This window comes from Ranitomeya imitator, chromosome 3, assembly GCF_032444005.1.
Source record: "Ranitomeya imitator isolate aRanImi1 chromosome 3, aRanImi1.pri, whole genome shotgun sequence".
Lineage (NCBI taxonomy): Eukaryota > Metazoa > Chordata > Amphibia > Anura > Dendrobatidae > Ranitomeya > Ranitomeya imitator.
The window spans coordinates 777,309,219-777,332,607 of record NC_091284.1 but is presented as its reverse complement, the minus strand read 5'-3'; the positions used below and the strand labels follow the sequence as shown (position 1 = coordinate 777,332,607).

Below are 23,389 nucleotides of genomic sequence, written 5' to 3'. Positions count from 1 at the left end.
GTGTCCAGACGTTTGGAGAGGGGGGCGTCATTTTCACTTGCAAGCGACCAAGTACTTGCAGTGAAGTGGAAAGACAGGAAGGACGTCTATATGCTTTCCACACTGCATACGGACACCACTGTGACGGTCAGAGAGAGGGGTGCCACCAGGGACAAAGAAAAACCTGTCTGCGTCACAGACTATAACAGACATATGGGTGGCGTAGACCTGTCAGACCAGGTTCTGCAACCATACCTGGTCAAGAGGAAGACCAGGGCGTGGTATAAAAAGGTGGGAATCTATCTAATTCAAACTGCCACATATAACAGTTTTGTCCTATATAAAAAATCTCAAGGACCGCTAACTTTCCTGCACTTTCAGGAAAAAGTAGTAGAGAGCCTCATATTTGAGTCCATGGCACCGGGGGAAGCCTTCGACTCTGAAGATTCCCGGAGACTTTCAGAACGCCATTTTCCTCACCCTGTCCCTGTCACTCCCACCCAAAGGTATCCTCAAAAAAGGTGCCGAGTTTGCAGAAAGCATGGCAGACGGAGTGATTCCCGATTCTATTGCCCCACATGCCCATCCCAACCAGGCCTTTGTATCTCCCCCTGTTTTGAGACCTACCACACCACCTACAATTATTAGTTTGTTTTTTTTCAATAATTTTTATTTTCTGCTTAGTGGCCCCAGTAGTACAATTTGGAGCAATTGATAAATAATATTTTAATTAGTAGATCCCATTTTACCCCATTTCACAATTAATTCCAGAACTTGATCAATCCCATACCAAACTACTATCCCAACAAATTCTCATCCACGTACCCACGTCTGTACGCTCTAGAGTGTGGACCCCACAAATGTTCTTGCAAAGTCAGGTCATCTGAAAATTCTACGACTCGATCAATCCCATACCAAACTACTATCCCAACAAATTCTCATCCACGTACCCACGTCTGTACGCTCTAGAGTGTGGACCCCACAAATGTTCTTGCAAAGTCAGGTCATCTGAAAATTCTACGACTCGATCAATCCCATACCAAACTACTATTCCAACAAATTCTCGTCCACGTACCTATGTCAATAAGCGTTAGAATGTGGACCCCAGAAATGATCTTGAAAAGTGAAATCATCTGAAAATGAATTCTAGGACTTGATTACTCACAAACATTTTTGACCATTTATCTAACTTTGACTGTTTTTATAACTGTCTTGCTACACAAAACTTTGGCTTCCATTTATATTACTTATATTTATGTTGATGATACGGGCATGATCATTTTATTGTAGGATTTCTAAAAAATGAGGAAGTTCCGTACTTATACACTATGGGCTTTACTTTATGGTTCTTGCCGAACCTCTGGTACCAGACAATACTTTCTATAGAGAACTGGTTGTTTTGTGCATATAGCGGTTCTGACCTTGGTGGGTGGGAGCTTGCTATGGTGTACCACGTCTATTGGCACATTCGTCTCTCATATAGGGATTGATGGAGCTAAAAGGACGTTGTACGACCAGTCTCTGAAAGTGTCTGCCATTCTAGCCCTGATGGTGTTCTTTCATCTTTGGAACAAACTCCGCTTTGCCACATAGTTGGCTGCATTTTCCTACACATTTTGCCCTTCATTCCAGTACAGTTTATTCTTCCTGCTACAATATACGCAAATGCGGGACAACTGTTTTGTTAGCAAGACCAATTTTATAGTCAGCCATTGTGTTTTAGGAGCATGCCTCCCTCTGTGAGTAATAATTCCTGGAAGGATTTTCTTTTTTGCTCAATGTCTCTAGAAGCTTTGAATGGGTCCTGGATCTTCAATTTCAAATAAAGCCAAATTTGTCACATTGTGCCCCTTTCTGTCCAAGCCCTGCCATTTGTCCAAACAGAACTTTTTTACTACATATGGGATATCGCTGCACTCATAATAAAGTGGGTAACGAATTGTGGGGTCCACTTTTTGATGTTATTTCTGAAAAAGTGAGACATTCAGGTCTAAAACAAGATTCTCGTGGAAAAAAATGAATTTTTTCAATATGACGACCTAATGTTATCAAACTGTGTCATACATGTGGGTTCAAATTGCTCAATATACCCCTGATTAAAATCTTTGAGGGGTGTAGTTTCCAAAACGGGGTCAGTTGTGGGGGGTTTCTGCTGTTAGGCACATCTACAAACCCAAAATGGCGTCCGCTCTCACAATTAAGAGATTAAAAAGTCAAACGGCGCGCCTTCCCTTCCAAGCTCCGCAGTGCGCCCAAACAGAGGTTTACCCCCACATACGGGGTATCGACATACTCAGGACAAATTGCACAACAACTTTTGGGGTCCATTATGTCTTGCTACCCTTGGTAAAATAAAAAAATTGGGGGTGAAAAGATCATTTTTGTGAAAAAAAAAATGATTTTTAATTTTTTCGGCTCTACGTTATAAACTTGTGTGAAGCACTTGGGGGTTCAAAGTGTTGACCACACACCTAGATAAGTTCCTTAGAGGGTCTAGTTTCCAAAATGGTGTCACTTGTGGGGGGTTTCCACTGTTTAGGCACATCAGGGGCTCTCCAAACGCGACATGGTGTCCGATCTCAATTCCAGAGAATTCTATGTTGAAAAAGTCAAATGGCGCTCCTTCCCTTCTGAGCTCTACTGTGCACCCAAACAGAGGTTTACCCCCACATACGGGGTATCGACATACTCAGGACAAATTGCACAACTTTTGGGGTCCATTTTGTCTTGCTACCCTTGGGAAAATAAAAAATTGGGGGTGAAAAGATCATTTTTGTGAAAAAAAAAATGATTTTTAATTTTTTCGGCTCTACGTTATAAACTTGTGTGAAGCACTTGGGGGTTCAAAGTGTTGACCACACACCTAGATAAGTTCCTTAGGGGGTCTAGTTTCCAAAATGGTGTCACTTGTGGGGGGTTTCCACTGTTTAGGCACATCAGCGGCTCTCCAAACGCGACATGGTGTCCGATCTCAATTCCAGGGAATTCTATGTTGAAAAAGCCAAATGGCGCTCCTTCCCTTCTGAGCTCTACTGTGCACCCAAACAGTGGTCCCTCCCCACATATGGGGTATCGGCATTCTCCGGACAAATTGCACAACAAATTATGTGGTTCATTTTCTTTTTTTACACTTGTGAAAATAAAAAAAAATTGGTTCTGAAGTAAAATGTTTGTGAAAAAAAGTAAAATGTTCATTTTTTCCTTCCACATTGCTTCAGTTCCTGTGCAGCAACTGAAGGGTTAATAAACTTCTTGAATGTGGTTTTGCGCACCTTGAGGGGTGCAGTTTTTAGAATGGTGTCAATTTTGGGCATTTTCTGCTACATAGACCCCTCAAACTGACTTCAAATGTGAGGTGGTCCCTAAAAAAAATGGTTCTGTAAATTTTGCTGTAAAAAAAAGAAATTGCTGGTCAAATTTTAACCCTTATAACTCCCTAATAAAAAAAAAATTTTTTTCCAAAATTGTGCTGATGTAAAGTAGACATATGGGAAATGTTATTTATTGACCATTTTGTGTGACATATCTCTTTGATGTAAGGGAATAAAAATTCAAATTTTGAAAATTGCAAAATTTTCAAAATTTTCGCCATATTTCCGTTTTTTTAATAAATAAAAGCAAGTAATATCAAATAAATGTTACCACTAACATGAAGTACAATATGTCACGAAAAAACAATCTCAGAATCAGTGGGATCCGTTGAAGCGTTCCAGAGTTATAACCTCATAAAGTGACAGTGGTCAGAATTGTAAAAATTGGCCTGGTCATTAAGTACCAAATTAGCTCTGTCACTAAGGGGTTAAACCAAAGTAGGAAAAGAAACGGAATTATCACACACTCAAAACCTAGCAAAAGTCACCGAAAAATCCAGCAAATGCCTTCTCCAATAATAACCAACAACAACCTCCAGCCATGCAGCATAAGCTATCTCTGAGGACAAGGAGTGCTAGCCAGGGCCCAGAGTATGTAGAAGATGTGAGTGGCTAACAGTGCACAACTGATAGCATTAGCTCCAGGAGCTCTCAATAGAGCAGATTAACCCCTGCACTTCCAAAATAAATTTACAGTTTAATAAGAAGGTGAAGTGCTTCTATTCAGCACAGGAGTAGGAGAACTCAGGCGCTGCGGTCTTTTGGCTCATCTCTGTCGCGGTAAACCCGTGACAGGGAACTTGCTATCTTATAGTCCTATGATTACAGCAGCATCAGAACTGATTCAAGCAAGCAGTGTGAGAAGTGTCAGGAGTGGACTATCCGTGAATAGGGAGGAGTAAAAATAGCATCAGTCTGAAGAAACCATGAAGGGCCACAGCTCTACTGATTCTGAAACATGACAGACAAGAGTACTAAGATACTGTTATTGAACTAAGAAAGGGTAAAACATCACAATATTTTCAAGGGTGATCGTAAAACAGGGTTTCCCTGCGTTAGGAAACTTTGGGGAAAGGTTATTACAGGGAACCCCTACTACTTACTTTTTTTTTCATAAGAAATATTTAACTTAATACATTTTTTACTTAATGTGCAATGTGTGATTTTTGTACAGCGCAATGTTTCAGCCTTGAAACTTGTGCAAACATCTACGACAATGCATGGGAATTCTGAGGGTCTCACAAAACCCCGGTTGAGAAATGCTGTTCTAGAGACATGGCTTGTTCATGTAACACAGGTTGAGAAGCTAGGACATAGAAAATGTATGGAGGTAAGGCCATGCTCACACGTTCAGTATTTTATAAAATATAAAACACACGTTCAGTATGTGGTCAGTATTTTACATCAGTATAAGTAAGCCAAATTCAGGAGTGGAACAATTAGAGGAAAAGTATAATAAAAACACATCACCACGTCTGCATTTATCACCCACTCCTGGTTTTGACTTACAAATACTGATGTGAAATACTGAGCAAAAACTGAATGTGTGAACGTGACCTCAAGCAGGGCCAGACTGGCCATCTGGCAATTATGGCAAATGCCAGAAGGGCCTGTCTGGTCGTGGGCCACCTTGTCTGCTACGTTGTTAACAGAATCGGTGTTCTCAAGACACCCATACTGTTAAGAGTTGTGATGGAGCACAAAGTCGCTGACTCCATCACTTTCCCCAGCAGGCCACTGGTATCATTAGAAATATTGGTCTTGTAGTAAATCTTTGTTTCCTCCATCCAGGGTAATATTAGTAATATATCCCATCTGGTGCTTGGGGACGGGGACAACATAGACCTGTGTGATTTCAAATGCCAGGGCTGAATTTCAGTCTCAGTCCGTACTTGGCCTCAAGGTAAGACTCTATTCTTCACGTACCGTAATTGGCTTGATGGCTACACAGGAAAAGTAGAGAAAACCCCTTCTCAGCCTGGGGCTCCTGTATATGGAATTTTCATTGGCAGGAGGGATTTAGGGAATTTTGAGACTGGAAGAATTGGTAGCAGGAAAACTGTTGTGCCTCTAATGTTCCATACAGTGAAAGTTCTAAAAAATAATCGCGTTAACCCACCATATATTTGAAAAGCAACTTGACATATCCTAGAGACATGTGACAAGTATTGGTTTGTGGAGTCAACTGAGCGTTACTCTCGACAGTAAAGTCGAACGCCATTGAATTTCTATTGAGCTCATCTTCAGTGTTGGGGAGAACATGGCTGGGGGCTTTTTGCCCTTTCGTTTTAGTGGTGGTCTCTACATCCGGATCACCGCTGATTTAAACTATTTTGAAATAATTTCATTTTCACCCATCACATCACTTTCAGGTGAGATGCGCGGTGTCAGACTTGGAAGCTTTGTTGGAGACTTTTAGAACAAGTAGTGTAACGTAGAGCAGGCAGCGTTTGCATAGTTTAACGTGTCCACAGTGAATTATTTACCCTGTAGTTGCCTCCTGTGAAGGTATGAGCAGTATGTATATCTCACACATTCCTCCGTGGATGGCTCTGACTAGACATGTTGTTGTTGTTTTTGTTTTTTTATTATTCCAAACTTTGCAACTTGAAAAGTAAGATCGTTTTAAAATGGATGGTGTCTGGTATTAGAAACCTGGATATTCTGGTGGGGTCCAATATTCCACATTCATTTTTGCCTGCATGCCATAATAGTTTAGCTAGAAATGCTAGCCTCTGATTTCATATGGGTCATACACTAATGAATGCCATATTACAAAGATATATCACCTAGAAGTATTGGTTCTCCCACATGTGGCACCCATCGTCCCGGAGCTACGTATTATGGTAAGGTCAGGTTGGAGAAAAACCATTTACCCACTGATCTTTTCCTGTCTTTCATGTACATTTTGTTGTAGATTTTCCTCTTTTGAAAGTTTGTCTACTTGTCTCCTAAGAAGATATAGTAAAACTCTATTAATTTAATGGCTCTGGTAGGTGTCCTACTCTTCACCAGTAGCACTGAAAAGTGATGGAGGAGACCCTGTGGTTGGGGATATATAGGATTCCACATGCGTTATGAATACTTTCCTTTGGGTCCTGCTTTCACTGCCCACAAATGGTAAAGCCTGTGAGTCCTACTTTCATGTGGGTCCTGCTTCCACTGTCCACACATGGAAGAGCCTGTGAGTCCTGATGTCCATCAGGTTTTGTTTCCTCTGCTCACACATGGAGAAGCCTGTGAGTCCTGCTTTCCTCTGGGTTCTGTTTCCTCTGCTCACATATGGAGAAGCCCGTGAGTCCTGATGTCCATCAGGTTTTGTTTCCTCTGCTCACACATGGAGAAGCCCGTGAGTCCTAATGCCCATCAGGTTTTGTTTCTTCTGCTCACACATCGAGAAGCCTGTGAGTCCTGATGTCCATCAGGTATTGTTTCCTCTGCTCACACATGGAGAAGTCTGTGAGTCCTGCTCTCTTTTTGGTTGTTACCTCTGTCCACACATGGAGAAGCCTGTGAGTCCTGCCTGCCTGTGGGTCCCGATTCCACTGCCCATACATGGAGATAGCCTGTGAGTCCTACATCTGCACCTTGCATACAGGGAGCGCTGTCAATCACTTTGTAAAGGGACAGTAGGACTTGCAGGCCTTTTCTGTTTAGGCAGAGGAAGCTGGACTTGCATGCTTTATATGTGGCCAGGAAAAAAACTCAAAAGCTTTCTCTGTATGGTTAGGAAAAGAAGGACACACACAATTTTTATGTACAAATGGGGAAATCCGCATACACAGGGGGTTTTTATGTGTCTGCAGGGGAAGTAGGAATTACATCCTTTCTGTATCCACTATCGGTTACTGAACGGTCCCATCACTATAGGTGGCAGATGAGGTTTAACAATGATAAATGTAAGGTTATACACATGGGAAGAAGGAATCAATGTCACCATTACACACTGAATGGGAAACCACTGGGTAAATCTGACAGGGAGAAGGACTTGGGGATCCTAGTTAATGATAAACTTACCTGGAGCAGCCAGTGCCAGGCAGCAGCTGCCAAGGCAAACAGGATCATGGGGTGCATTAAAAGAGGTCTGGATACACATGATGAGAGCATTATACTGCCTCTGTACAAATCCCTAGTTAGACCGCACATGGAGTACTGTGTCCAGTTTTGGGCACCGGTGCTCAGGAAGGATATAATGGAACTAGAGAGAGTACAAAGGAGGGCAACAAAATTAATAAAGGGGATGGGAGAACTACAATACCCAGATAGATTAGCGAAATTAGGATTATTTAGTCTAGAAAAAAGACGACTGAGAGGCGATCTAATAACCATGTATAAGTATATAAGGGGACAATACAAATATCTCGCTGAGGATCGGTTTATACCAAGGAAGGTGACGGGCACAAGGGGGCATTCTTTGCGTCTGGAGGAGAGAAGGTTTTTCCACCAACATAGAAGAGGATTCTTTACTGTTAGGGCAGTGAGAATCTGGAATTGCTTGCCTGAGGAGGTGGTGATGGCGAACTCAGTCGAGGGGTTCAAGAGAGGCCTGGATGTCTTCCTGGAGCAGAACAATATTGTATCATACAATTAGGTTCTGTAGAAGGACGTAGATCTGGGGATTTATTATGATGGAATATAGGCTGAACTGGATTGACAAATGTCTTTTTTCGGCCTTACTAACTATGTTACTATGTTACTATGTTACTATAGCCGTTATTGTGGAGCACTTGATAAAGTATGGATCAGCGATGGGTTAGTGCAAGTAGCGTGATCTTGCAATAACACTTGAAATCTTGCTCTTTCACAACGACGAGGGCGATGGTATTCCACTATGCATGCCAGGATCCCAAAATCCTGTAGTTCAGAACCAATTTTTGCTATGAAATTGGATGCATTAGGGATCATTAGGGACCCTTCTGACCACTTTTGTGAATAGCTAATAGGTAAAAAAGAGATTACACTCTTTCACAGCAAGGAGGGCGATGGTATTCCACTATGCATGCCATGATCTCAAAATCCTGTAGATCTGAACTAATTTTTGCTAGAAAATTGGATCCTTTAGGTGGCATTAGGGACCCGTATGACCACTTTTTTAAATGGCTAATATGTACAAAAATCATAAGTCTGAGGCTGCTCACTCTATTCTTAAATAAAAAGGGCAGCCCTAGACTGGTGATAGGTGCCCTGTAAGAATTGATGGTTCGGAATGGCCGGCAGTCTGGCAGGAAGGTATCTGATAATTTAGTATTCCCTTGAGTTATAACTGTTTATCTAAAAGGATGGGAGTGTAGTCTCCGCGGCAGGAAGTATTCCATCAATTTGATAAACCCAGCAGAAGTTTTACCATAGTATGTTATGGTCACAAGGAATTCACTATAGGGGTCAGTCTACCTAGATGGAGGCTGAAGCTTCCAGTACTGTCATCAATACAATTATTGAATCATTTGGCATTGCATATGCAAATTAACGAATACTATTAACATGTATGATGTCCTGGAGAGATTGGTCCAGGGCTCGGTTATATTTGGAGTCCCGGTTGTCACTGACACAGAACATCTCGTGTCCTCCTTGGTTCGCCCATGTATTATCCAGACACATTATTTTTGGAGTGGGAATGCTTTTTCAGAATTAGATGTAAACGTTGCTGGCTCAACACATGCTGCACATAGCTGGAAGAAGCCAGATTGCAGAAGAAAAGATTCCTAACATACCGTAATAAGTGATCTTTTTAGACCAACCTAAGTAGACAGGTGGATCTCTGACCAACATTGAGCAAATATAAAAATAAAAAAGAATTTTAAACACGTGTCCAAAATACATTGTAAAATATTGGAGACCTGCCCTCCGGTTTTCTTCTTGCCATAAATATACATATCTTCAAGCTATATACAAATTACAACACAAGCTTTTTTTTTTTAATTAATTATAAAAAAAAAAATGTTTTCATTCAAATGACTAATAATTAGAGAGTTATAAAATGTACTAATAATACACCTTACATCTGAAAGGTGCCCAAATCTTCAAACACAAGCATATGTCCAGCATCTCAGAAAGTTTCCTGTTACAGAAGCCCTCCTCCTCCTCCCATCAAAGTTTATATTCTCTTAATATATTGCAATCATCATATTATTTTATCTTAATGCCCTAATGATACAAAAATCCCTCTATGTTCATCCTTTTCTGTACCTTTTCTCTGTTTTTATTGGATTGATAATTTCATAAAAATATTTATATATATATATATATATATATATATATATATATATATATATATATATATATATATATATACACACACATACACAGTACAGATCAAAAGTTTGGACACACCTTCTCATTTAAAGATTTTTCTGTATTTTCATGACTATGAAAATTGTAAATTCACACTGAAGGCATCAAAACTATGAATTAACACATGTGGAATTATATACTTAACAAAAAAGTATGAAACTGAAAATATGTCGTATATTCTAGGTTCTTCAAAGTAGCCACCTTTTGCTTTGATGACTGCTTTGCACACTCTTGGCATTCTCTTGATGAGCTTCAAGAGGTAGTCACCGGGAATGGTTTTCACTTCGCAGGTGTGCCCTGTCAGGTTTAATAAGTGAGATTTCTTGCCTTATAAATGGGGTTGGGACCATCAGTTGTGTTGTGCAGAAGTCTGGTGGATACACAGCTGATAGTCCTACTGAATAGACTTATAATTTGTATTATGGCAAGAAAAAAGCAGCTAAGTAAAGAAAAACGAGTGGCCATCTTTACTTTAAGAAATGAAGGTAGGTTAGTCCGAAAAATTGGGAAAACTTTGAAAGTGTCCCCAAGTGCAGTTGCAAAAACCATCAAGCGCTACAAAGAAACTGGCTCACATGAGGACAGCAACAGGAAAGGAAGACCAAGAGTCACCTCTGCTTCTGAGGATGAGTTTATCCAAGTCACCAGCCTCAGAAATCGCATGTTAACAGCAGCTCAGATTAGAGACCAGGTCAATGCCACACAGAGTTCTAGCAGCAGACACATCTCTACAACAACTGTTAAGAGGAGACTTTGTGCAGCAGGCCTTCATGGTAAAATAGCTGCTAGGAAACCACTGCTGAGGACAGGCAACAAGCAGAAGAGACTTGTTTGGGCTAAAGAACACAAGGAATGGACATTAGATCAGTGGAAATCTGTGCTTTGTTCTGATGAGTCCAAATTTGAGATCTGTGGTTCCAACCACCATGTCTTTGTGCAACGCAGAAAAGGTGAACGGATGGACTCTACATGCCTGGTTCCCACCGTGAAGCATGGAGGAGGAGGTGTGATGTGTGGGGGTGCTTTACTGGTGACACTGTTGGGGATTTATTCAAAATTGAAGGCATACTGAACCAGCATGGCTACCACAGCATCTTGCAGCGGCATGCTATTCCATCCGGTTTGCGGTTAGTTGGACCATCATTTATTGTTCAACAGGACAATGACCCCCAAACACACCTCCAGGCTGTGTAAGGGCTATTTGACCAAGAAGGAGAGTGATGGGGTGCTACGCCAGATGACCTGGCCTCTACAGTCACCAGACCTGAACCCAGTCGAGATGGTTTGGGGTGAGCTGGACCTCAGAGTGAAGGCAAAAGGGCCAACAAGTGCTAAGCATCTCTGGGAACTCCTTCAAGATTGTTGGAAAACCATTTCCGGGGACTACCTCTTGCAGCTCATCAAGAGAATGCCAAGAGTGTGCAATGCAGTCATCAAAGCAAAAGATGGCTACTTTGAAGAACCTAGAATATAAGACATATTTTCAGTTGTTTCACACTTTTTTGTTAAGTATAGAGTTCCACATGTGTTATTTCATATGTTTTATGCCCCCAGTCTGAATGTACAATTTTCATAGTCTTGAAAATACAGAATAATCTTTAAATGAGAATGTGTGTCCAAACTTTTGGCCTGTTCTATATGTATGTATGTGTATATATAATGTGTGTGTGTGTGTGTGTGTGTATTTATATATATACATATATATATTTGAGTCAACTTCTCCCCTTTTTATCTGGTTTCTGGTATGATTTTCTTATTGCTCACACCTGTTACTTGCCACAGGTGAGTTTGATCGAGCATCACATGCTTGAAACAAAGTTATTTACCCATAATTTTGGAAAGGTGCCAACAATATATCTGGCCCATTTTTCGGGTTTTGTGTCAAATTATGTCTGATTTGTATTTTTTCTCATTTTTTGTGTTGTTCGAATACACACAAAAGAAATAAAAATGTGTATAACAAAATGCGTAAGCCTATGTGCACACCTCAGGATTCTTTGCAGAAATTTCCTGAACAAAACTGGACATTTTCTGCAGGAAATCCACATGCATGTTTTTTGTGCGGATTTTTCTGTTTGTTTTTTTCCGGAGCTTCCCAATGCATTAAATAGCGGGAAATTCGCGAAAAATATGGAAAATTAATGAACATGATTCGTGGAAAAAAAAAACGCAACATGTGCACAAAAATGGCGGATTGCATTCTATTAATAGGATGCTTAATGGATGCGTTTTTTTTAGGTTTTATCGCTGTTTTCTAGTGAAAAAATGCGAAAAAACACGAAAAATCCGGAATGTGTGCACACAGCCTAATTGTAGTAATTTTTTGAGCGAAATACTTCATTTTTTTGAATAATTTCAAGGGTGCCAGCACTTTCGACCGTGATATTGTGTGTGTGTGTATATATAAGTTTTATTTATTTTTGTTGCACTATTAAAAAGATGGCTACAATTGAGTGGTACGCCAAGTTTCATAGGCAGACGATGGAGCGTTTTTTACCCGCAGCATTTCTGAGAAATCTGTCTTCAATTAGCAGGTATGAAATGTTTACATTCTCAAAAGAGAATGGCAGGAATGATGACTTGTAGAGAGAGCTTGTTCCACAAAAATGCTTTATACCCCTCCGAATGTGTTACATATGTTTTCAATCTAGATTATCTTTTCTGGAAAAATGCCACTGTGCCTTCATTAGAAAGAGAGGGTTCCACTAAATTAGAAGATTACTATGCCATGACATTAGTACAAAATGTGTACGATTTCTTGCTAGTCAGTAGGGAATTGAAATATTATTTTCAGGCACATATTGTTCTACATACAGGGACATACACGGGACGGGCTTCAAGTATTGTTTTGACTTGTTCCAGTCAATTCTTAGTCATACTTGGTTATTAAAATAACAAATTAACTAGGTTGTTCATTTTCTATATTGGTTCATTCTGGGAAATAAAGTGAGGAGCTAAGAGGCCAAGAAATCCAATTTTTTTTTAGTATTTCCACACCAATAAGAAATGTAATAATAAAAAATGAAAAAATTGTGCCACAGTCAATAAATGAAAAAGATGGGTTGGTGAGGTAGGAAAGGGACAGAAAAAAGATGTAATAGATGATTAGGCCGCAAATATAAAAACTAGTACTTGGCCAAAGAAGGCAGGCATCATATATGGTGGGAGGCTGCTCGTTGGCAGAATACGGGGGGACATAAAGTACAACAGTGTTCCCCAACTCCGGTCCTCAAGAGCCACCAACAGGTCATATTTTGAGTATTTCCTTAGTATTGCACAGGTGATGGAATTATTGCCTGTGCAGGTGATGCAACTATCACCTGTGCAATGCTAAGGAAATCCTGAAAATATGACCTGTTGGTGGCTTTTGAGGACCGGACTTGGGGACCACTGAAGTACAAAATGAAATGAAGGGCACAACTAAGACATTATCAATTGGTGTCAACTAATATACGATTATTTCACCTATAATGGTTCAGGGAGTCCTAGATTATTTCTGAGACACCTATTCTATTAGATGTGCATGTAAAACTAGAAGGACTGGCCAAGACCATGCATGGTGCAGCCAAAATTGCTGGTTAAACAATTTTTTTTATTTTATTTTGCAGAGACCTTTTTTATATGCAAAATTGTGCACCCAAATGTAATGGTCTCTGCAATATCATGTGATTTTTTTTTTTAATTTTTTTTTGTTAAAAACCCTCCACAAAATTGCAGAATTTGCACCAAAAAGCTTCTTTGCGTGACTTCCACTATATTTAACATGTGTTTCCCACAATGTCCGCATCTATGAGGTGTAGCTTTGGTGAAATGACATGGCTAAGTGGAAGAGGCATGGCCGAATGTGTGGGTTTCCACGGGCTTGTTGGGGTGGTCTCTGAGTATTTGGATGTTTTCAGAGATTCCGTCCCCCCCCCCCCCCCCCAACCCCATGATTTGCAGCTGCTAGACAGCTTGAATAAATGTGGGAGTTCCCTGTTTGTTAGCTAATTCCCACATGTATTCAGCCTGTTTAGCAGTCGCAAATCATGCAGCTGCGGCAAGGAAAACTAAAACTCCAAGCACATCCAAATACTTGGAGACCACCCGAGCGTGGAAACCTGAGTAACGAGTATACTCGCTCATCACTAGTGACACCGTTCACAAAATGTTTGGCACAAACTTATGGCACAAGTTAAGGCTACTTTCACACTAGCGTCGGGCCGAGCTTACCGACGCTAGCGTTGTTTGCGCCGCACAACGGGTGCAGCGGATGCAGATTTTCATCGCATCCGCTGCCCCATTGTGAGGTGCAGGGAGGTGGGGGAGGAGTTCCGGACGCGCATGCGCGGTCGGAAAAAGCAGTCTGTCGGCAGCAAATAACGTTACATGTAGCGTTTCTTGCTCCCTGCGGTCCGCCACAACGATTGCGACGTGTGGCAAAGCGTCGCAATGCGTCGCTAATGTTAATCTATGGGGCAAAAACGCATCCTGCAAACAACTTTGCAGGATGCGTTTTTTGCCATAAACGACGCATTGCGACGTCTGGCAAAAAACGCCAGTGTGAAAGTAGCCTAAGTCAATAAATAGATGCTGTAAACTTAGACTAGACAGTCGTAATAGTTGCCAAATTCGTCAAGCGGTAAGAGCAGATATGATAAATCGGGTGCACTTTGAAACTTTCTAGTCTAAATTTGACTGTCCAAAAATTACACAGTAATGCAGTCTAGTATAAGTTTAACTGTCCAAAAATTAGACCGTAGTGCAAAATATGCCATATTGTGTAAAAATGGAAAAGTTACTTCTGCACTTATTTAGAATACATTTTCTTCTTAGCTGCTCTTGTTTTACTCCAGCTTTGCTATGGTCGGCAGTACTTCCATCTCTGCGATGGGATCATACAAAGAAGAGTTTGATGTTTGTCTTTGAGTTTTTCATCTCCCATGATGTTTGGCCACAGCTGGAGGTTGCTTATAATCTTAGCCATGAATCTACAATTCTTTTCCGAAATTCTTAGAAGTCAGATTAGCTCAGCATTCTTCTCAGCAGTGACTTGAAGTAATCCATTGCGTGAGATGCGTTATAGGTGAATTCCTGCAGTCTCATTAATTTATTGAACTATGAAAAAAATAAACTGTTGGTATGTCATGTGGCCTCTTTTACTCCTGCATCACATAGAAAGTTCCTTGGTTTTCTTTACAGCTTAAGCCATGCTTGGCAATCAATTTATGCCAGTTTTGTGTATAAACTGAGCCCCAAAAAGTGGCAAACTTGTGCAAGAACTTGCAAAAGTTACAAATTCTGTAAAGAAACTTACAAAAAGTGGGAAATTTCCCACAATTTAGCTTCTTTCTTTCTTTCTTTCTTTCTTTCTTTCTTTCTTTCCTTCCTTCCTTCCTTCCTTCCTTCCTTCCTTCCTTCCTTCCTTCCTTCCTTCCTTCCTTCCTTCCTTCCTTCCTTCCTTCCTTCCTTCCTTCCTTCCTTCCTTCCTTCCTTTCCCTTCCCTTCCCTTCCCCTCCCCTCCCCTTCCCTTTCCTCCCTTCCCTTCCCCTCCCCTTCCTTCCCTTCCTTCCTTTTCAGTGGGTATGCTAAACAACGTTTAGACAGATTTATTCTGCTTTACACCAGAAAATCTTGCAAATTTAGGCACAAATTGATACCCATCTGTAGGGTAGGCTTGGTTTATATCTTGCGGCTCTGTATATATACAGCTTGGGATACAATTATGAAGATGATGACTTCAAATTGATCAGAATTTGCAATGTTAGGCCAAGCTGTCTTGTCAACAAAATGGATTGTTCACTCTGGATAATCCTTTTTTGTTAGTAGGGTCCCTAAACTAAAATCTGGTAAATGGGCGTCACATTGTTTGTGATCCCCAAAAATCTTTTGTAACAGGTGGGCAACCCAACAGCAAGTGCTTAATTTCTCTACAACGCCTCCACAGGTGAAGGTAGGCATTACACTGCACTCATTGAAATCAGATTCCTGACCAATGCAGCACATGGATGTCCCCAAGTGTAAATACGAAATATGAAAGTGTTTTTTTTCTCAAAAATTTGCCTTTTGCGCACAACCATGTTGTGTAATGTGGGGCCTGAATAGTTATCCATAGGTAACTTATAATTCTATAGGTTGTTTTGGGAAAAAAAAAAAAAATGATACGTGCAAGAAATAAAGGCATTGCTTCTAAGGGACAAAAAAATGCAACATGGACCCATAGGGACTTGCACCATACAGCCATACTATTACTTTGACTGTACAGAAATACTGAATATAGCACATGAAAATTCTTAGTGATGGTCCTTCCATTACTATTTTGGCAGCATACAATACATTTTAAGATTATCCTGTTCCATTTTTAAAATTTTAAAATAATTCTGTACATTGCCTTCCAACGGAAGTCTTGCCCATGTGCTAATGGATATGTTCATGAATGTAACAGCTACAGAATGGAAATTTGGACATGTCTATGCCAAACCTTTTCATTTGTTTTTCTAGTTATAGTCAAGATTGAGATAATTGGAACACTGCATGGGCTTTGGGTGGGATCACTGTCGGTGATATAATTGTTGGTTTCAGTAAAACTGCTCATGACATCCATGAAGTGTCAACCGGTCACGCCATCTCTTATTTTAGCCACTGTTGTTCTGTGGTGCTAAGAAAATAATCTTAATCCATTCTGATTCATAATGGAAACCTGAAGTCATATTACGAGCCGTGTCTTTATATTTGTTCTTGTTGCTTAGTTTCATTGGCCCTCCTTTCTGTAGATTTCCTTTCGTATTTTCTTTTTTTGGGGGGTGAAACCATCATACCACTCTTTAATTTTCGTTGAAAGGATGCCAATGTAACTGGTGGATAAGCCTTGGCCTGAGAACTGGAAATAAATCAGATATCACTTAAAGTAAAGAGGACTGGTATCAAATGGAGGAACACAGGATCGGGCATGTTACGATCCAATGTGCCACCAGTCCGTGTTTTCTCCATTGCCAGGAAACTGTTGTGCTTCCGACAGACACATCAAATGGATTCTACCAACATCGGATCCATCAGCTGACATTTATCTAATTTGGCAAACAATCGTAGGAATTTGGATGTGTATGTTGATACCATGTTGTCTTGGGGTCCGCCTACATGGACCAACTTGCAGAATTAAACATCCACCAACCTTTACTGATCAACAGTAGTTTAATAGCCTGTATATATAGAGGCTGACCATGGTAAATGATCCATGCTGCACGATCTATTATAGATCGCTCCGTGCACACAGCACAGGCTGCCATTGTTCTTGACAGTGTGAGTGCTGTTTTCACAGGACAATGCACCACCAAGAACAATGATGTTTTTCTCTGCGTTTCGGTCCTTCATTGAGTGATTGGCAGCCTGATTAAACTGGCAGCTTTAGTTATGACTTTTTATCTGGCAATAAACATGGTCTGAATTAGCCAACAGATGTGCAATCACTATTCTAACTGTAACGCCGTAATATAGACACACAAAAAAAGAAAAACCATAAAGCCTTTTTAGAATGGCCTTTGGATCGCTGTTAAGTAAAGGGCAATAATTGGGAAGATAATGGTGGAAATCTGCTATTTCAACCGTTGTATCTGAAGTCTGCGGCCTGGCAGTGCTCCCTGGGAAAAGGGTATGTAAATTAGCTCATGTCCAAGTAAGAAAGCTAACTCTATACTGAAGAATAGTTACCGTATCTCCAATGGGTGGCGCTACAGAGTCAGCCTTCTTCCTCTTGGAGAGGAACTAATTTGCATACAGTTGTATTTTACACTGACGAGAAGCAAGAACTCCAAAACTGATGTCTACAGATGGTGGCTCTTTCTTGGCTCATAACCCTAGTTACGTTTCAAGGCTAATTAATGGGTAGTAAATTGACTTACATAGTTGCTAGCTATAGGGGGCATTAGGGAGACTGTTTTTACCCTATTGGAGAGCTACCTGACATATTTTTCCCAGGAAGCAATGCTTATCGAATTCCCTGCAGCAGCTGGATCTCCACAAGGAGACCCAGTATCTTCCAGGAACACTTGCAGTTATTGTATTGATGTATTTCTAAGTCATCAACCAGTAACCCAGCGCACTCCCCATCATCTACAGTGGGGCAAAAAAGTATTTAGTCAGCAATAGTGCAAGTTCCACCACTTAAAAAGATGAGAGGCGTCTGTAATTTACATCATAGGTAGACCTCAACTATGGGAGACAAACTGAGAAAAAAAAATCCAGAAAATCACATTGTCTGTTTTTTTTATCATTTTTTTTTTTTTGCATATTATGGTGGAAAATAAGTATTTGGTCAGAAACAAACAATCAAGATTTCTGGCTCTCACAGATCTGTAACTTCTTCTTTAAGAGTCTCCTCTTTCCTTCACTCATTACCTGTAGTAATGGCACCTGTTTAAACTTGTTATCAGTATAAAAAGACACCTGTGCACACCCTCAAACAGTCTGACTCCAAACTCCACTATGGTGAAGACAAAAGAGCTGTCAAAGGACACTAGAAACAAAATTGTAGCCCTGCACCAGGCTGGGAAGACTGAATCTGCAATAGCCAACCAACTTGGAGTGAAGAAATCAACAGTGGGAGCAATAATTAGAAAATGGAAGACATACAAGACCACTGATAATCTCCCTCGATCTGGGGCTCCACGCAAAATCCCACCCCGTGGGGTCAGAATGATCACAAGAACGGTGAGCAAAAATCCCAGAACCACGCGGGGGGACCTAGTGAATGAACTGCAGAGAGCTGGGACCAATGTAACAAGGCCTACCATAAGTAACACACTACGCCACCATGGACTCAGATCCTGCAGTGCCAGACGTGTCCCACTGCTTAAGCCAGTACATGTCCGGGCCCGTCTGAAGTTTGCTAGAGAGCATTTTGATGATCCAGAGGAGTTTTGGGAGAATGACCTATGGTCTGATGAAACCAAACTGGAACTGTTTGGTAGAAACACAACTTGTCGTGTTTGGAGGAAAAAGAATACTGAGTTGCATCCATCAAACACCATACCTACTGTAAAGCATGGTGGTGGAAACATCATGCTTTGGGGCGGTTTCTCTGCAAAGGGACCAGGACGACTGATCCGGGTACATGAAAGAATGAATGGGGCCATGTATCGTGAGATTTTGAGTGCAAACCTCCTTCCATCAGCAAGGGCATTGAAGATGAAACGTGGCTGGGTCTTTCAACATGACAATGATCCAAAGCACACCGCCAGGGCAAGGAAGGAGTGGCTTCGTAAGAAGCATTTCAAGGTCCTGGAGTGGCCTAGCCAGTGTCCAGATCTCAACCCTATAGAAAAACTTTGGAAGGAGTTGAAAGTCCGTGTTGCCAAGCGAAAAGCCAAAAACATCACTGCTCTAGAGGAGATCTGCATGGAGGAATGGGCCAACATACCAACAACAGTGTGTGGCAACCTTGTGAAGATTTACAGAAAACGTTTGACCTCTGTCATTGCCAACAAAGGATATATTACAAAGTATTGAGATGAAATTTTGTTTCTGACCAAATACTTATTTTCCACCATAATATGCAAATAAAATGTTAAAAAAACAGACAATGTGATTTTCTGGATTTTTTTTTCTCAGTTTGTCTCCCATAGTTGAGGTCTACCTATGATGTAAATTACAGACGCCTCTCGTCTTTTTAAGTGGTGGAACTTGCACTATTGCTGACTGACTAAATACTTTTTTGACTGACTAAATACTTTTTTGCCCCACTGTATAAAGCTTGCTGTATTCTGATAGAATAACACTGTTCCTTATGATATCTAGAGACCATTTATCATTAATCTTCTAATGTATTCGTCATTATTTTCATTGTAAATAGGAAATGGCAATACGAGCTTTGAAGCAGACTGGGAGTCGGAGCATTGAGGCAGCACTTGAATTTTATAGTAAAATGGGATATCTGGACCCCAGAAATGAGCAGATCGTTCAAGTAATAAAGCAAACGTCACCAGGTAAAATCCCATATGAATAATGGATTCACTGTACGCACATTCATGCTATTTTATGCTATTTTATATATTAGTTTTAGTTGTAGAGTATTTTAAAAGGGTTGTCCAGCTAATATTTAGAAAAAAAAATCATTAAAAAAATAAAATAAATTGTACTCACTAATCTCCCATTGCTCTCGTTTTAATGCTTCCTGGGTTCTCACCAGTCACAACTTTTTGGTTTTCTTCAACACACAGAAAATGACTACTCAGGCAACGGCGCATTGTGGTGGGTCATCACTGCAGCCTGTGACTGGCTAAGGAGTCATTCCCAGGAAGTAGAGTCCAGTGGGTTTCTATGAAGGGTAGATCAGTGGATTATCAGGCAGCAGAGACCAGTGGGTTCCTAGGTAGTGGAGTCCAGCAGGTTGTCAGGAAGTGGAACCCAGCAGGCCAGCGGGTACCTTGGAAGTTGAGATCAGCAGGTACCCTGAAAGGTGAGACCAGCGGGTACCCTGGTAGTTGAGACGAGCAGGTACCCTGGGAGTTGATACCAGCGGGTACCCTGGGAGTTGATACCAGCGGGTACCCTGGGTGTTGAGACCAGCGGGTACCCTGGGAGTTGAGACCAGCGGGTACCCTGGGAGTTGAGATGAGCGGTAACCCTGGGAGTTGAGATGAGCGGTAACCCTGGGAGTTGAGATGAGCGGTAACCCTGGGAGTTGAGATGAGCGGTAACCCTGGGAGTTGAGATGAGCGGTAACCCTGGGAGTTGAGATGAGCGGTAACCCTGGGAGTGGAGACGAGCGGGTTCTCAGGGAGTGTAGTCCAGCGGGTTCTCGGGGAGTGTAGTCCAGCGGGTTCTCAGGGAGTGTAGTCCAGCGGGTTCCCTGAAAGTGGAAACTAGCGGGGTCCCAGGAAGTGGAGACTAGCAGGGTCTCAGGAATTATTAGTGAACAGTCCTTTATATATGCTAATGAGGCATCTAGGAGTTCGCTGTACTATTTTGCTAGCTTACGAGTCTTAGAGATGCATTCGATGCAGAGCATGGACTATTTGCCAGCTGATTGAAGCAGAGTAAAAGTGAGTTCAGAAATTCATTAAATTACAGCTATCCACATAAAATAGTGGTCTGGGACCATTTTTCATGGCTCAGATTCGCTTTAAAGAGGTTTGCTGCTTTGTCAGTTATTCCTGAAGGCTGCACTAACCAGAGAAGGCTATAATGTGATGTATCCATAAACTTTTTAATGCTGAGAGACCATTGCCATTTTGGACTACGTTTTACTATATATTTATATGGGCATACAAGTGCATACATATGCATAGGTCTGGGACATACATTAAGCAGAACATTGAGATAAAATAGAGTCAAATACTATAATTTGAGGCTTATTTGAGGTTAAATATAGCAGGGGAGTATTAAAACACTCTATACAGGTCCCAGTTTGATATAAATACTGAGACGTAATTCAATAAAATATGGAGTTGGTATCAAGTGAAGGTTACCCTATAAAATTCTGTTTCCTGTGTATTAATTCAGTACATACGGAAAAGCAGTTGGAAAGTAATTAGTGATGTTCATTTTTATTTTTTTTTATTTGTATGTGTTTTATTTTGAAGGGAAAGGTCCAGCCCCAAATAATGTTCTTCACCGGTCAAGCTTTGAAGGACCAAGTGAACCTTTTCCGCCTTACCATCCAATGAATAACGCAACCTATGATGGGCCGAACTTTCCTGTTGAAGGTGCCAATGTTCTTAATGATGTTCCACGGCAGTACATGGACTATTTGCTTTCTGCTCCTCAGTCAGGAGCAATGAATGGACCATCTCCAAGAACTACTGCTCATACTACTACCGCAGGTCATCAGCACCAACAGAAGGCCTATGCTGCCAATGTAGAATCAGTTACCATGAACTATACTATCACCAACCAGGGTTTACCAATGCAGCCTCCTCATACATCAAACAGCCCACACTATTCCCGTCAGCATCTGATGGTACAGGGAGAGCCGATGGGTTACGGTGTGCAAAGAACCCCTTCATTTCAAAACAAAATGCAACAAGATGGTGGCTATGCAAATATTCAGAACAAAGGACCAGTGGTACAGACAAGCCCAGGCCATACATTTCAGCAAGCATCAGCAGGTCTGTACATGCCACATCCCCACCACAAGCAGTCAAGTCCTTCCCATCAGATGCTTGTCATGTCTAGGGGGTCTCCATATACTAACGACTTTCCAGATGCTCCTCAGAACCTCTTGAATCCAACACCAAATAGCATGAATATGGAAATGTATGATATGGGAGGTGTGTGGCAAAATCAGCAGTCACGCCGTGATTCTCTACAAGGTGCTGTAATTGAATCCTCTATACGGCAACATGTCCCCTTCAGAACAGAGTCCCAGGTACCAAGCCGTACTAACTCCTTTAATAACCACCAGCAACAAAAGCAAGTGCCAATGTGGCAAACGCCTCAGAACAAACCAGATACTTCTATGGTCTCACCAACCATCACGACTGTGACTTCAGCCCACGTTCTTCAACCAGTAAAGAGTATGAGGGTGATGAGGCCAGAACCCCTGACTGCAGTGGGCCCATCACACCCTGCCTGGTTGCCTTCACAAACACCGGTCTCAGACAATCTAGAGAAGATTGAACCCCATCCATTATCTGTTGGTGGCCAAGGTGCTTATGGGATTGATGTAGATTATAGTGGTCAGGATATGAGATTTCCACCTCCACCCTACCCAAAGCACATTTTCCACCCAGAGCAGCATGATATAAACTCTATATGCAAAGGAGTGGAGCAGAATCTGCGCATCGTGGACAACGTGACAAATAATCAAGTGGAGGAAGTCAATGGTGACGTAAAACATGAGAAAGCAAATAAACCTTCCAAAACCAGTAAGTCTGGGAAGGATAAAAAACAGATACAAACATCACCTGTACCGGTGCGTAAAAATAGCAAGGATGAGGAAAAGAGGGAATCTAGAATCAAGAGCTACTCACCATTTGCCTTCAAGTTTTACATGGAGCAACATGTGGAGAATGTAATAAAAACCTACCAGCAAAAGATTAATAGGCGGCTACAGCTGGAACAAGAGATGGCCGAGGTAATTATCTCTTTTTCTCGAGTTTAACACTAGTCTGCAAGGCTCAATAACATGGGGAAGGATCATTCTCTGTCCACCCTATCAATATCTAGTTCTCTATACTGGTTCCATGTGCTCGTCCGCATAGCAGACGAGTGATGGAGCTGCCTGCTAATTACATACACTAGTGCGATCCGTAAGTCAGACCAGTGTAGCTGCCATTTTTTCCTCGCAGACTGTTGGGCTATATGGAAAATCGGCCATGTGCTCTGGCACTTTGGCTATAAAGTGAACGTGTGCACACCGATTTGGTCCATGTAAAAAAAAAAAATGGTCATCTGAGCAGCCCAACTGAATAACATTGGTCCTAGTGCTATCTGTCTGATGTCCTTTTTTTTTTCCAAGGAATGAATATACAGTTTGCAGTGCCCTCCAATTCAGTCTTTGCCAGGTATAGGTCAATGCCAGTGAGTGGCAATACAGCAATACTGTTATAAGTTGTCTTGAACCATGATGTTACGGAGACCTGACCCAAAGGTCTCTTTCAGGTCATATTCAGATGCCCGTAATGAGGAGTACATTTTAGCATTCACAAGACTTGGACTCCTCACTGTTTTTGTGAACCAAACTTGGACTACATAAGGTTTTACAGTAGGGTCTAGGACATGGGCTTGAGATGCTAAAATGTGGACGCAATATTCTAGGCAGTAGCCTAGCT

At 41.3% G+C, this 23,389-nt stretch overlaps 1 protein-coding gene across 1 annotated transcript in view; it reads left to right on the top strand.

Moving 5' to 3' along the window:
- The window catches only part of LATS2 (large tumor suppressor kinase 2), an 83,586-nt gene that overhangs the window by 47,921 nt on the left and 12,276 nt on the right, over positions 1-23,389 (top strand). The window contains exons 3-4 of the mRNA XM_069759104.1: positions 19,468-19,600; positions 21,200-22,692. Of these exons, the coding sequence (XP_069615205.1) occupies positions 19,468-19,600; positions 21,200-22,692 (1,626 nt within the window). The remainder of the gene's footprint in view (positions 1-19,467; positions 19,601-21,199; positions 22,693-23,389) is intronic.